At 36.7% G+C, this 15,862-nt stretch overlaps 1 protein-coding gene across 6 annotated transcripts in view; it reads right to left on the bottom strand.

The window, feature by feature from the left end:
• DPYD (dihydropyrimidine dehydrogenase) overlaps positions 1 to 15,862 on the bottom strand; it is a 368,218-nt gene that overhangs the window by 204,026 nt on the left and 148,330 nt on the right. The window contains exon 10 of one of the 6 annotated variants that reach the window (XM_072867681.1): positions 8,160 to 8,292. The exons of the other annotated variants lie outside the window; for them this stretch is intronic. Within the exon in view, the coding sequence (XP_072723782.1) occupies positions 8,228 to 8,292 (65 nt within the window). The 3' untranslated portion in view covers positions 8,160 to 8,227. Of the gene's footprint in view, positions 1 to 8,159; positions 8,293 to 15,862 lie in introns of those variants that run through there. 6 annotated transcript variants of the gene reach the window in all.

Genomic DNA, 15,862 nt, shown 5'->3' on the forward strand with positions numbered 1-15,862 from the left:
GTCTGAAAAGGAAATAAATACTGCTGCTATTACTGTAACTATTAGCGTAGTCTGGAAAGGAAAACTAAAGAGGGAGTAGAAGCACAGCATGTCTCTCTTTCCTATTTTGATCAAATCCCCTCTCCCCAGAAGCAGGAATGCCTTCTGAACCTGAACTCATTGTTTGGATTACTTAAATCTGACATGTTTGGGCAGATTTGCAGTTTCAAATGAACTTCTCAGCCAGTCTTAATAACTGACATACAAAATAAGCCCTCGTCCTTGCTAAGGGTCAAATGTAGTTTTCACTGGCAGCTGACTGAAAACAAATCTCCAGACAAAAAAAAAATGGAGCTGAAGTTGAAGTGTAAACATACAGCAGCCTACAGGGACAAAACTTACTAGAGCATTGTGAGGTTTTCTGTTTTTCCTCACATCAAATGCTGAAAAGTTTAGTTTGATTCATTTTTAATTGCGATAATACCACATTTTGGAAAAACTTAAGCTGGACCAGGTAAACAAATGAAGAGCTAGGATCTTTCAAGCAATATTCACTCTCTTTGCATTCTTAGCTGTTCCTATACTGGCAGAAGAGAGTTTTCAAGATGAGAACTGGCTGAGTTGTTTTTATCAACCCCTTTTTTGCAGGTAAAAATGTAAATTCAGGATGGTGAATGCAATCTGTGTTTGAGTATACCAAGAACTATTTTTTTAAAAGCCAGGACACTCTACTTTGACATTTTTTATAATGAATCTTTCAACTTTGTTTCAAAATGACATTACATTTATAAATTTATCCAAATTGAATTCAAAAGAAAATGAAGAAAATTTGATTCGCTGGCTATGCATATCCCTTCTTCTACCTTTTAAAACCAGCAAACCAAAACCAACATCAAACCCCGTTCAACAATTTATGGGACTTTTTTTGTTTTTAAATGTTCTTATGTCATACAAATATGGAGCATTAGGTAGAAATTTAGAAGGCAGGGAGGTCTTTCCACCTTTTGCCATACCTATGAAAACCTGCTCAGGTTTCAGAGTTAAACAAGATTTTGAAAACTCACATTTACAGGGAAAACTCTTGTTGTGCCCTTCCCAGCCTCCTCAACAGGGATCTACCGAGGAAGGGGGGCCCAGGAGATCCTAGGACCAGGTAGAAAGCCTTGAACTGTCAGAATCTACTGAGAATGAGGAGAAAAATGCATGAATCTTATAAGAAACTGGATGCGGGCAGAAGAAACATATGATTAGCTGTGTATCTGCTCTGGTGGCAATGCAAGTCTCCTGAAACAATACCTGAGAGGCTAAGCCCAGGCAAGCTGAGACTCAGCCTGCTAATCAGCACAAGAAACTTGAACACGGTCCACTAATGAGGGAGCACAGGTTCTGCACCAACAATACCTCACCTTTGGCCAGCTTGAGGAATAGGAATAACGAGTTGTGCCCACTCATGTGGCCTGGGCAAAGAGCCATGGAAGGCTGACTGAGAGAGACTGATAGGAATTTTAGAGAGGAACTGACATGGTCTGGTTAAGTTATTTTTGTTATCAATATTTGTTTATATGGGAGTTTTTATTTTCTTAAAAAGATGTGCTAAAGTAGATACAGAGCTAAGATAATTGCCCTCTAAAGGTAAATTTCTAAATCCACCAGTTGCCTTCTGAAAGGGTCCTTTTGAATTAACAGAAAAGTACCCATTTTGTCCCATCTCCCTGCCCTTTTACACACCGACTGTTCCAACTTGCTCCTTGTGTTACCATATAAAAATATTTCAGATGTAGCACTTCTGATAGCATTTCACACTTGCCCAGAGACTTGCAGCTACAGGTACCATATGGTCAGAGTGTGACTACAAAGGTGCATGGCAGAGAAGAAAGAACATATTGTAAATTCCAAGTGCATAACCACCCTTTAATATTTCTGAATGCTCTGTTCTTCTTCAACAAGTCTAGTTTGTGGTCTGGGGAAATGGAGATCAAAATCTATGTATTTAAAGCAGTTTTATTTTATGTCACACAATCCATGAATTGTATAGATTGGACCATGAGTTTTAAGTACATTAAAGTATTTTCTTGAAAGAAAACATTGGAACAGTAAATTCTCATAACTGTCAAATTTACAGTTTTCCCTAGACATGATAGAAACTATTGGTATACAGTGGCATATGCTCTACCTATTTGTTTTTAAGAAGTCACATTCATTCATATCAATATTGATAACATTGCTGTCCATGGATCAATATTACACAATTTAGATACGAACTATACTGTAATGCATTATCCAAATATGGTACCTAAGCTCTGCCACATAGCTGATTATATTAAACACACCGTTACAATTCGTGCTATGACGTTCATCAGAAATGGAACAGAAAGCCATTGGTATCTAAAGAGTTACTCTCTCTACATTTTTAAAGGTTTGATTCTGAAAGACTAAATGCCCAGTAAAGTTGCAAATGCTCTGCAGGTGCTCAGCTTCTCTCAAGGTCAGTCCATTAGTGATTAACACATTAGTAAATACTTTTGAGGCTTCTATTTTTAAAGGATCTCTCTCGTTTTGCTGGAGATATTTTTATGATGGCAGCTTTGTTACTTCCTGTTGTGAGGTTCAATAGAGTATGTTTTCTAGGTGGTTGATTTTTTTTTGTTTGCTATGTATGTCGATAGAGATAAGTGTTTTAATTACTTTTTTAATGTCTATGCTTTTGTATTTTCTTCCTCTCTCCGTTTATTTCCTGCTGTTGAGATTACTGCCTCATCTCCACAGCAGGTGTCTCTTTCAAATTTGTTTTCTTTGTAAGCCTGGTAGATTTATTTTGTAATATAACTGCTCCTTTTTACTGTTTTTTATTAATGATTTCTTTACTTTGGAATAGGTACACTTGCAAGGTTTGTAGGAGTAATTCCCTAACAATGGCTAAAGGCCTCGTTCATAGTAAAAGAAAAGGGAGAAAAGTAAAAGAACTACAAGACACTTGGGTTAGCCTTTTCTTACCCTCACGTTAGAATGAACACTGTGAACAGCATCTGTGAAAGAACACCCCTTCACATCTATCAACAAGAGCCATACACAATTGCTGCAGTGCATTCTAAGTTCAACAGCTATGTTCATACCACAATGTCTTTTAAAAACATCCGAATTAGTAGCTGAACTTGGAAGTAATGCAGTCTATAGGTCTTCCACCTTTGTTGGTAAATTAGACAGAGACAAGGATCTGAGCTCTTGCAAACGGTATTGAAATAACAGGAATGAAGTAGTCAGATCAGCCAGAACTAAATTTGTTCTTATAATCCAATTTCTCTTTGAAGCCAATTGTCCAATCCCAGTTTAGATGTAGCCAAAATTTCACAAGAGCTAGGCATCGGAATCTGCAGATGGGAATCACAGGCAGAGTTTCAAATCAGTCCTTGTGAGTGATGGAAATTAGGATTATGACCACGCAATCAGAGCTGTATGTCTGAGCTTGGGTTACAAAACACTGCAGCCTTGTGGTCTGTCCTCACAACTTTTAGTGATCCCATGATCAGATTAGATTGACATCTAATGTCGACCAAAATGTCCAAAGGTGAACCATAACTCATTAGCCCCATCAGATATAGAGTCCACCCCTAATTTGGTTATATTGTAATCAGTCCAGCTTTTCTCAAGGCTTTAACCTACCCTCCACAGCCTACCTCTAATTTTAATTGCTCTTCTTAATTTTATTACGGTCAACATACGGGCCCTGCACTTCGAATATTATTGGGGTAACATTCAAGTACGACTAATGTATTTTAGTGAAAATCATCAGTGTCTCAAGGTGATTAAACAAAGATCTGAAGAAATTATGTGGTGATTTTGCAATTCTCAATGTCTGGGTATTCAATTAAGCACCATGAAGATTTTCAACTCCCAGTTTGACTTGAGCACTTATACTCTAAAAGTACTCTTTTAAAATGCACACCTCAGAACTGAAGCATACAGTACCACTAAGTGTTTTTAAAACATAATTCTTTAAAGGATACACTAGAAGAAGTGATACTAGGTTGGACAAAGATATACAGCTTCCTAAATTAAGGAACAGATGGTAATTCTAGCCTTTCTTCTCAGGTTGGAAACTGATACTTAATGTTGCCCATATTTGAAGTAATAGTCAAATTGAGGATGCTAGGAAGTTAGATGGTAGTCCTGGTAAAAGGACTTGCTGAAATGTGAAGATTACTATGAAGTAAACCTCATCATAGAGAAGGATGAATGCAGAAGTCTGCTTACCTTCCCTCTGGTTCTGTTCTGCCTGGTATTGTTTATTGCAGGACTTAAAGCACTGAAACAGTTTGCTATGAATCTTGATTTGTAGAACATAAGAGTTCTGTAAATTGTAATACAGAGTAACTGAAGAAACATCTGCTGTAAAAAATAAAGTGGAATATTGCTGCAAACCTTTCTTATGTCATCTTGGTAACATTTATTATACTGGCGACAAATCTGAAAAGGTCACTAGCAAAAATGGATTTAGTAGTCTCAGTCAAATCCATCTCTAACATAAGAATGTACCATTCCACCCAGGAAAAGAGCTTGCTCCAGTCTGCTTACAATAGAGCTGAACTGGATTTTTAGTCCTGACTGGAATTTGGTCACTTCGCGCCACTGGCATAAGCTTATTATTCAGGAGCATCCTTGAACTGGCATAGCTGGGATGTTGAGTTTAAGATCTGACATGCTGATGTTGTCAGTTTCTTTCCCTCTTCCTTCACAAGTATGTTCCTAGCACTAACATGCCAAAGGAAAGACACAGGGGGGCTGTGTTTCCTCCAGACACCAGCCAGATACCATTTGTCAGTGTGATATGCTGAACCACACTAGAGGAGAAGAAACTGGCCCCAGTGCTTACTCTTGTTCAGTAAACAGTGCTGAAGTGAAGTGGCCACAAAAGCAAGATCACTTCCTTGGGGACTGTCTATCAGTAACTTGAAGGACACAAAAGAAATCTATCATCTCAGAAACCATATGTCACAGTAAAGTGATTTTTATACAGTATAGAAAATCCGAATATGTAGAAGCAAAAGCAAAATAAACTGGATGGAGCGATTGGGAGCAACAGACTCCTGAAAAGAAAGCAGAAAATATTACAATAGCTGTTTGCAATAGAAACAGTATCTTTCCCTAAGCAGATTCATTATAACTTACCTAATATGTCCAGTTTATAGGCAGTCATGCTGGCATATTGGAATAATCAAAGCAAATGAAAATTTACAAAGGGAAAATCAAATGTTAGCATAGAAAGGATCTCTTCATATTAATTTTTTGTTTCAAAAACATTGGAAAAAAATCTTGAAAAGCAGGATCAATAGAAGATACATATGATAAATATGCGGGGAACGGATAAAATGAGAACAAATCTGATGGAAAACATTTGCCAAGAAAAGACTAGAAATGCTTAGTTGGCATCACAAAGAAAAAGAAATACTAGGCCTCTACACTATTGCAAAGCAACAGTTGAAAAAATAATCTATCAAAGGCAGCAAATTCATCCTGTGGAAATATATAAGGAATAATTAAGTCATTAACATTCTGGAATAATATCTTTGGTCACATCTCAGGCACTGTACAGCAAGGAAGTTGCAATGAGGTGTACTGAGATAACATCAACTTGTACTAGCTAAAATCGTCCTGTACTTTTGATATAACAGTAATATAATAGCTGATAGGTGGTATCAAAGTGTTACACATATAAACACTGATTTTTATAATATTGTTTCCTAAATTTCATGAAATAGAACAGTTAAGAATCACAGAAATATCTAACGAGAGACATTTCTCTTAAACCCACTACTATTACTCTGTTGCATGGTACTTCCATAGCTTCCATTCTATTTGAATATGGTGACTATGAAACAATAGGCTGGATCAATTACAGCTTTGCACCCTATATAACTGTATCTATATTAAATACTTGTAAAATCTTGCCTATCCAGGAAGAAAATCCCACACACTAAATAGTACTTGCAAAATACAGGGCTTTCTGGTTATTCCTATTTTTAAAACATAACAAGGATTCACCCAAACCTTTTTTTTTTCCAAATGCAAAAGTTTTCAGTGTAAACCAGCAATGCTACTGAATAATTACCACTATCTCTGAAATTTCAATATAGGAAACAAATATTGTTTCCCAGTTCTTTGTTAACATATTATATTGCCTTATCTTAAATCTTAGAATATTAATACACTGGTTTTGTCCACATAGAAGAACAAAAAGATGCTATAAAGCTTATTCAGTAATTACTCCCATATCATTCCGCCTACACTGCATTTTTGAATCACTTCAGGTAAACCATCTCTACATATATTTTAAAATGATGCCTCAAAAAAAGACTTCTAAACATTATTCATTTTTCTGCAGCACAGATCTACAACTGAAAACCTATCATCAGTGCATTCTGATGAAAAGGTAATAATTAAATCTTTTTTTCCCCTTCTTCTACAGCACATTATTTGACCTATGATAGAACAACCTATCAAATTTCCATTTATTATTTCTACCTGAAGGGCTTTGCCAGCTCACACAAACATAAATCTCCATTTGTCAGATTTAAACTGTACCTGTCCCAGCTGCTATGAGGGTTCATAGCTCTTGTTCCTTAAAAATTACCAAATAGCATCAAGCGACGTAACCTCCCTCCAGCCTTCACTGACCCTTGCAATCAATAATATTTGTAACCTGTATGCGCACAGTTAAGTAGAACAGAAGCCATGCACTATCCCAGTTAACCACATTGAGCTGTGATACTACAATCTGCTCCCTTGTGTCTCCCGTGATCAATTTTAATCTCTGGGCCAAGAATAAAAGAATGCAGCCCCTTGCTTCCAAATTCATCTGAAACGGATGTTATAGATTTGTAGGTCTGCACAGGAGCTGTGGATCTAATACAACCAGCAGTTCAAGGAAAGAGCACATCTAAGCTATCATTCATTCTCATTATCCTCAGTGTATTTTGGATCTTCAGAAGACAATACAAAACACAGGAAAATGCACATGTACTGATTCAAAGCAAGCTCGCTTTGTTAAAACACCATCAGGTAACAGTTATTTGTTAGAGCTGTATCCATTACTGCCACTGAAGGTAAGGTGGAGGTCAGTCATTCCATTATGATTACTTTGTTTAAAGGTTTATAAATAGACTGCCAATATTCATTCCTTCTGGAAATGCACCATATATAGTAAATTAAACAGAAATTCCCTAGAAATAATAAAGCCTTGTTCCGCTCTGTTAAAAATAAGCAATTATTATGGAAAGAAAGTAATTCACGTTTCTGATGGTATTTGTTCTCTCACCTCCAAAATAATTTTATTTAAAAGAAGGCAAATTTGCCAGCCAATTAGTCTAATTAGACAATGGTATCTGAATGTAGAACAGGAAGAAAGCAACTTTAGAAACCTTCTCCCATAGAAAAAGTGCTTTTTGAATCTGTCACACTACCAGAATGCACGTTTCCAGAGTTCTTGTAACTGCATATTTATAGGCTTGGCTATATTGGCTCCTCGACAGCAGCTCCAGTGCCATGAATCATCTATCAAAACATTTGAGAAGACATTCTTACTCATTTCTTTAAAGCAACATTCTGAAGAGACACTTTCAACATGATTATGCTCCAGTGTTCACTATCAATTAAGAAAAACAGCACAGAGAGCTTTATAATTGCAGGTGAATAACAAGTATGCATCGTCAGAGGCTTTATCTTCTCAGATTGTCACATGCTGTGTGTCAGTACAGAGTACGCTGCAACAAATATGACAGTCTTGTAACATGCTGGAGGGTCAATGAGCTTTCTCACTCAGGTCATTTACCCACTTCACATCGATGTCCTTATCATTAAGCACATATTTTTCTGCCTTTCCTTTTAAAAGCAGCTGTAGCAAGGAGTTTTATGTAAATATCCTGTTAAAGTGATATTCTACACAAGTAGATCGGCTGAGAAACATTAAACCAACTATATAGCTACCCCTGTATACTTTCACATATGGAAATAACTAAGCAAGGTAATCTTTGGACCAGACCTTATTCTGAGTACAGGTCAACGACAGAAAGAAGTCAGAAATTGTCTAAGGTTTTTTTTAATCCATTAATTAAATCTGAATTCCTTTCCGAACATCAGCATACATTTCATATGAAATTTTATTCAAAGACAGAGTGTCTTTATTAACTAATTATACCATTTTTGTCAAGTGCCTGCGTTTTCCTTGGGTGTTTCACATACAGCTGACAGGGCACTAAATCTGGTACTTTGGGTCAGAAATATAATGCAGTTGAACCTCAGATGCTGTAAGGCTGGTATCTAGAAAACAAAGAAACGATGGTGAAGATCTCCAAATACCTCCTCAATGCCCAACAGACAAGAACATGAAGTGAAACATTGTCACTGAAGATCATGGGTCAGGTACTTGGCTTTATGGGTGCAGAAATCTGCACAGGTATGCACACAAGCTCCCTCCTCCTCTTAAACTTATTCTTTTGGTGGCTCAGTAAAAAATTCAAAATGGGAAATTTATACTTCTTATGTTAAGCAACTATTTTTTGTGATACTTAAAGTGTCAAAGAGGTAGGAACCTATGTCCCTCTTCAGTCCATGAAGAGATGGCCATGTCCAGAGAGATGACTGTTTCAGAAAGTTAAAACTAGATGCCTAAAATTGCCTGCAGCCAATGGTAGAAATACTCCCAAGAGAGCGTATGCTTTCCCTGACATGGCATCCGACCCACAGTAATGTTAGTCCAGCCACACAAACATACCAAGGAGCGAGCATGAGTCCTTAATGTCTTCTTGGTGCATATTTTTGCATTTGCAGCACTACAGCGGGAAGATTCTCTCCCAGTGGAGTTTCAAATGGTAACAAAAAACAAGAAGCATCTGATCAATAAATAGAAAATCAAGTTACACGGTCCCAATAGGTCCCTCTAACAAGGATTTCTCTCTGAAATGTTCATGCTTGTCTAATGCTGCTGCTTTTAATCCTTTCACACCAGTGGGTCCTACATGCTTGCATTAGTGCTAATGTAAAACAAATGAACGTTTTATACAAGCATATCCACTCTCCCCAAGTAAAGGGGTTAATACCAAAGTAAGCTTTAGGAATGTAAATTATTTTCCCTGTGTGGCTGAAAAACTACATGAGTTATTAATTTAAAAATTATTAGCATATAAAATCATTATTATCTCTGCAGTTAATGTACAGTTCACTGACAACCTTTTGGACCATTACAATTAAGAAAGGCAGCATCCTTAATGAAGTTACAAAACACATTGTTTATTAAATAGCAAATTGTACCTTTAATTACTTCAAATATTATAATCCGATGAAAAATTATTTCATAAACCTCAAGACAAATTATGTCAGAGACAGAGTATGCATTTTGTTCCTCTATGAATCCTAAACAGCACTTTCAATTTGCTTACAGGTTTCTGTTGTATGCAAATCTGCTCTTGAAATTGCTTTCAAGTGCCTAAATTCAATGCCACTAGCATAAACTTAAGATGCAGTTTGTGCTATTCTTTCTTTTTAAAACAGATTTAATTTTTGTCAACTGTAGAATTTGGTAGTTCTAGTAAATGCATCTTTTCTATTAATCCTCAGGAGGTAAACTGAAGATAGGTTTCTGGGGGGCTCCCGAAATCAGGCTCATTGAAATAAAGACTGCTTGGGGGTCTACTATATTTTATTATTTTGCTGTTCTATTTTGAGCTAAAAGATAACTTGTTCAAAATTATCACAGGCTTTGAGGATATGCTATAATGCCAACGAGCACATACTGAGCTAATTTTAAATATTCCCTCTTTTTTCATACAAAGTAATCTCTGCACACTGTCAAGACACTTTTTGCTGTCTGTCCAGTATTAGACCTACCTGCTTGATGTGGTCACTATCTGACAAAGGCTGAGTGTTGCACAATTAAAGAAAATTTTAGTTGTTCACAGCATTAGGCCCTTCACTGTGCTTTGGATCAAACCCAGACCAAAGTCAGTATTAAAATACATTGATTTCTGTATCACTAAGACAAAATTAATCCATTCAACTTCAATTATGTCAACATCAGTTTGCCAGTGAATATTTTGACACGGTTTGGAAACCCTCAGTTAGCTATCAGACTTTCTTGTGCTAATCAATGAATCAGGAAAGAGATGATCTTCAATTCCTTTATGCTAAAAAATTGCTACATTCTATCTATGTCTTCTTTAGCAGAAATGTTTTCTATGCAAATCATGAAGAGAGACTGAGGAGAAACAATTATTCAGTGTAATACTATAATAGTAAAACTGAAATTTAAAAAGCACCAAACATTTTTTAATTAAAGCTTCTGCCAGTTGTCAATAACTGATATTGTATAATTATATATAATTATAAAATGCAATCATTGATAGCATGTTGTTTAGAGTTGAAACAAAAATACACTAAAGATCAAAAGATAAGAAAAATGCTTACTTGCACAATTAGTACAAAAACTTTTGAACACAGAAATCTGTTCAGAAATATACTTGGCAGTCTTTTGGGACTACCTATGTGCCAGAAGAAGAACCTAGATAGGATTTTTAGGCAAGTTGGGTAGTGAAAGTCAGATACGTTTGTGAAAGCACGAACAACAAAATCAAGTTTTGAAAAAAGTTTCCCTGCAGAAAGCTAACGTTAACTGTAACACAGTTAGAGGTGTTATGGACCAAACTGAATAAAGTACTTGAAGCCAACCCCTTCCTGGGTGTGCACCTAAATACTCTGGTTGATTTGAGCCTAAGTATCTTTGGGGTCCGTACTTTGTCTTCCAAAAGATCCGTATGTCTGTACATTACTGACACACTATTTAGCAGAGAGACTGCCTTGGAGGCAAAGAACCTCAGGAGTGCCAGAAGATTTTCAGAGCAAGCCTTCTTATGTATTCAAAGATGTTCAAAACCTGACTGGATACAGTCCTAGGCAACCTGCTCTAGCTGACCCTGCTTTGAGCTGGGGGGCTAGACTAGACGATCTCCGAAGGCCCCCTCCAACTATTTTACGATTCTATGAAATACCCCCTGGTTTAGGTCCTAAACCATTGAAAGATTTCTGAATTTTTTATCTGGGATTTGAAAAATCCAGTAATACAGTTAAGTAAAAGAAAAGTATTCCCTACTAGGGCATAGGTACCAGACATGCACAGAAAATTAAGAGAAATTCACAGGCATCTACAGGCATTTTCCACAGGCCCTATATGTTTATATCAGTTACAGAACTCTCCTAGCCAATGGCAGTGTACTAGGAATCAGGCCCTTTCTTCATCTACCCATGCTACAAAGAAACAAAGCTCAGGGATGGAGAACTAGAAAACATAGCTCTTACACAAGGCTGGAAAATTAATTTTTGAAACCTCCTCACTCCAAAACCTCCTTCCATGCTTCCATTTAGTACCATACATACTTGTTTGCAGAAACCACATCTTGCCAACTCACAGTCCCTTTCCCAGTAAGCGAAGCAGTTGGGCTTGTCTTATTCAACAAAAATACTCACTAATCTTGTAAGATAGGAGTGTAGGACAAGGCCAAGGACTTTAAATCAAAAACTGAATACAATTTTCCTCCATTCTCAGATTATTTAAGTTATTAGTATTTAAAAACAACTTCTTAAATATCACTACCTACAGTCGTGGATGTTTGCAACGTGTGAGAACAGTAATTCTACCTCTGATGTAATTTTCTAATGACTGATACTGCTCGATACTGGACCTTCCTTAAAGTCCACATAAAAAATGCCATCATGTGCACCAAATGCAGATGGAAAATCTTGCTTTGCACATCCACTGCCCTATTGACAAAATTGTCTTTCAGAAGTTCAGCATTGCCGAATCAGTTATACCAAACCAAGCCTTTCACACCAGTATTTTTAATGACAAATTAGGTTTTTTTCACATATAAAATTAGACTATGCCTGCTTGAACACTTGAACCTTAGCAGCAACAACAGTTGTGTGAGAAGAGAGACTTGGATAAACAGAATCCTCTGCTAAAAATATCTACCTCTGACTTCTGCATTCTGGCAACCACCACTTTATTTCTGATTATAGTACACATGTAAGTAGAAAACAAGTATTCACTTATGCATTCAAATGCAAAATCAGATCTGGATATTAAAGGTAGAGCATGTGTGACGAAAACTATCAGCCTGGTAACCCTGCACTGACAATCACATCACCAAACATATGCACAGATACAGCTCCGTACCTGTAAGTACAGGTCTTTGCAAAAGCTCATGCCCTCAAATTTTTGGAGGGAGGGATTAGGATTGTAACATCTCTTGAGCCTGCAATCAAATGCTGAGCAGATATATATTTATATATCAGACAGCTGCTTTTTTTCATGGTCATCTCTATCACCAATTTAACAGAAAAGAAAAAGCCATTTTCAGAGACTCATGGCTCAGGAACAAAGTAATGAATTAAGCCACATTTCAGAATATTTGGATGAAGAAACTGTGGAATGGGCAAGGAACAAAACTATTTCTAAATGCAGTCTTTGCAAGATAAAAAGAGGTTACTATTGAGGCACCACAGGGGATGTTTGGGGGACTTGAGTATTTACTTATTTATTCATTCAGTCATTTACATAGATAGTTTAGAACACTGTACTGAAATCAAAATTCTCAATTACATAGATTTTGCAGAATAGAGGAATATTAATTAATGAAAGGTAATTCATACATCCAACTAAGATAACTTAAAAACCTGGAAAGATATAAATAGAACGATGCACTCCGCAAATGGAGCCATCAGAAATATGCCATAAATGCAATGCTATCAATACATTGAAGAAGAAAGGAAGAAAACAGAATATTTAAAATTTCTGAAGCCTTGTAATTAAATGTATAACAAATGCAGCATGCAGAATTCCTGGCTGTACTGCAAGAGGCATAAAATTTATAAAATGAAGGTACTGATATTATAGCAACACCTTTCCATTTTCATTGCATGTAGAAATGCAAATCAGTTAGGCAGACAGCAAGCTATACTCTACGCTTGGCTGCATGAGTTATTTCAATACCAATAGTAACAAATAGCACTTACTGTTTGTAGTGCTTTCTATTTTCAAGGTGCGACACAAAGAGTCAAACCTCAAAATATAACAGATAAACATTTATCCCTGCGCTTTACAGATGTGCAAAGAAATTTAAGTGATTTGCTGAGGATCATACATTAGAAGCAAGGTTGTGATGGCTCTTGGGCATTCACACAATAGGATTTTAAAATGCTGGAACAGTGGATCTTTCATAACCAGAATCTTTACAGTCCAAGAAGCATGCAGACTATTTCCTGCCTACAACAGTGCTAGTGCCAGCATTGTCTTAACAGTTATCTCCTTGCAATTGGAGCTCTGGAGGCACCCAGACCAACTATCCCCTACACAAGAATCAAGATGCTGAGAGAAGTGGGCAACATCCTTGAAAGGCTACTCTCTATGGTCTTAGAAAGGCCACGGAGACTCGAGGAGCTCCCCAATGACTAGAGACAGGAATCAAGCCTCCAACGTCTAATAATTATTGTAAAATGCTTATTTTTGCAACTATTTTCTCTTCTTTGTTTTAAGGAGATGGATCATATCTACAGGCCATATCACATCATAGCTATTTTGCCAGTAGCCTGTACAGGGTCAACACAGGTAGAAAGACTCACACGTATCGGTGGGCAGCTACACCCTCTGTCTTTGGGAAACACATGTGAATGCTAATATTAAAAACCTAGGAATAATACATTGTCAAAGGGTTATTCAGAAAGCAAATCAAAATTAGCACCTAATTAAAAGTCCCCCTATTCCCATCGACTCCACACAAAGTAGTAAGAGCTCAGCTGCGGAAGCAGAGCAGGAGGTGACTATTTAATGAACTGTACATTTGAATGAGATGGTCATTTGGTGTCAGCACAGACAATGGCAACCTTGCTTCATGATTACTAGCTTCCACTATTTGACTTTTTTTGGACATGTCTAATTATACACCTTCTCTTACCTGTCACCTAGCAACCTTAGCTGTGATTTAATTATGTTTTGAAAAAAGCCCAATATATTGGCTGACATAACAATATGCTTATTCTTTGAGTTGAATAAGTAATGTGATTAAAACCAATGTAAAAATCCTCAAAATACACACATTTCCCCATTTTTCAGCTTATTACAGCTCACCAGTCAGGAGAGGTATTTATATAAATACTTCTATTTTTTAACTTTAGATCTTACTTATTTGCTATATGTGATAAACGATAGTTTACAAAGAACAGAAAGGATCCAAATTCAGCAAAACACATCTACTCCATTCGTTCTTTTTCTTAAAAGAAAAAACTGACATCTACGTTATCAAAGGAAGAAAACTATTGAAAATGCGGCTAAAATAGCTATATGAGCTTTTAGCTTTATTTTAATCCTTGCCATTTTTATCATCTTCATGGATACTGCTCATGTCTTTCAGCTTTTATTTCTTCAATTTGCTTTTTTTTTTTTCCATCTATGCATTCTATTATATCTAATTTTCTTCCTTCATATTTCCTTAATTTTTTCAGTTCCATTTCCTTGTAGATATATTTTTCTTGTTTGCCTCCCCTTTATCTACTATTTTTTTCCAGCTCTCCCTCACTTTTTGCAGGGTTTTCCCCTTCAGCCTTTTCTTTCCAGGCTCACACCGCCAGCGTTGTCTCTGGAGCAGCTGAAAGTAACACGACTCAAACACCACTTGCCTAGAGACACAGGGATTTGTCAGCTACAAGATGCTTTGGAGAAAATGTTTTCTTATAACTTAGTTATATCATTGCCTTAAAAAATGCCAGGAGAACTTAACGTATTTCAGGTTGCTACTTCAAAATATAGATATTGTGTATTTAAAAAAAAAACACAACCAAACAACACAAAAACCAAAGAAGCTTTGTTCTAGCAAAGTAGTAAGTCTAGTGGAGAAGTAATACCTCGCATTTGACGATTTTGAACTTCTTCAATCTGTAGACCACCACAAGGGATTAATGGGGCTGTGGAACTGGCTCACTGAAGAAGTTATGATGTTGTAACAGCTGTATATGGCAGTATCTGCCATTGACTGCTGTACTGTAGGAAGCGTGGAGATGGCATGAACATACCTGATACCAGTTAAAAATGTCATATATACTTTTGGCAGATGTCCTATTGGCTTAAAATTCTACATTAAAAAGATACACAGCTAATTTTATAATCTTTTTTTTTCTTGCATAAAGCAAGTGCTTTGAGCAGTTTTTTCTTGCTATCACTTTTCTACAATATCATAGGTTGCTATACTGCAAACATTTACACTCATACTGAAGTTCATGCACTGCAAGTTCAAGTGGTCTGTTGACACTGTTGAGGTAAACCCCCAGTCAAGAGCAAGTTTGCTCCCTATACAGAAGGCGAGCTCCCCCTCAAGCAAACCTTGTTCATACGTCAGTCATTCAGACAGGACACAGAGTGCGGCGTGCGTAGTCACTCCAGACACTGCATCAGAGCTGTGTAGACATAGCCATAAATGCCAGTGGAATTACTTACATTGTGTAAAGTGAAGTCTGTGCATAAGCTTTTGTGAGAACAAGGCCTAACATTGTTTTTAACATAAAAACATTTTACACAACTCCTCCCACACTTCTTAAAACTGCATCCCTAATTATGGAGTGTGGAGATCTACTATAAGTGATTGATGTTGTTTTGAATGTTGTTATGGAAACAAACCAAGTAGGAGACTCTGCTTTGCATATAGAATTTTGAGTCAGATTTTGCAGTAAATAACTAAGCTTTCCAGAGTATAAGCAACAACACCATATGGCCATTAATCTCCACCCAAAGACTATGTCCTCACTTGCCACTACTTCTTAAAATTAAGGTCTTTCCAGGAATAGAGTA

The sequence above is a fragment of the Ciconia boyciana genome, chromosome 7 (assembly GCF_034638445.1).
Source record: "Ciconia boyciana chromosome 7, ASM3463844v1, whole genome shotgun sequence".
Classification (NCBI taxonomy): Eukaryota; Metazoa; Chordata; class Aves; order Ciconiiformes; family Ciconiidae; genus Ciconia; species Ciconia boyciana.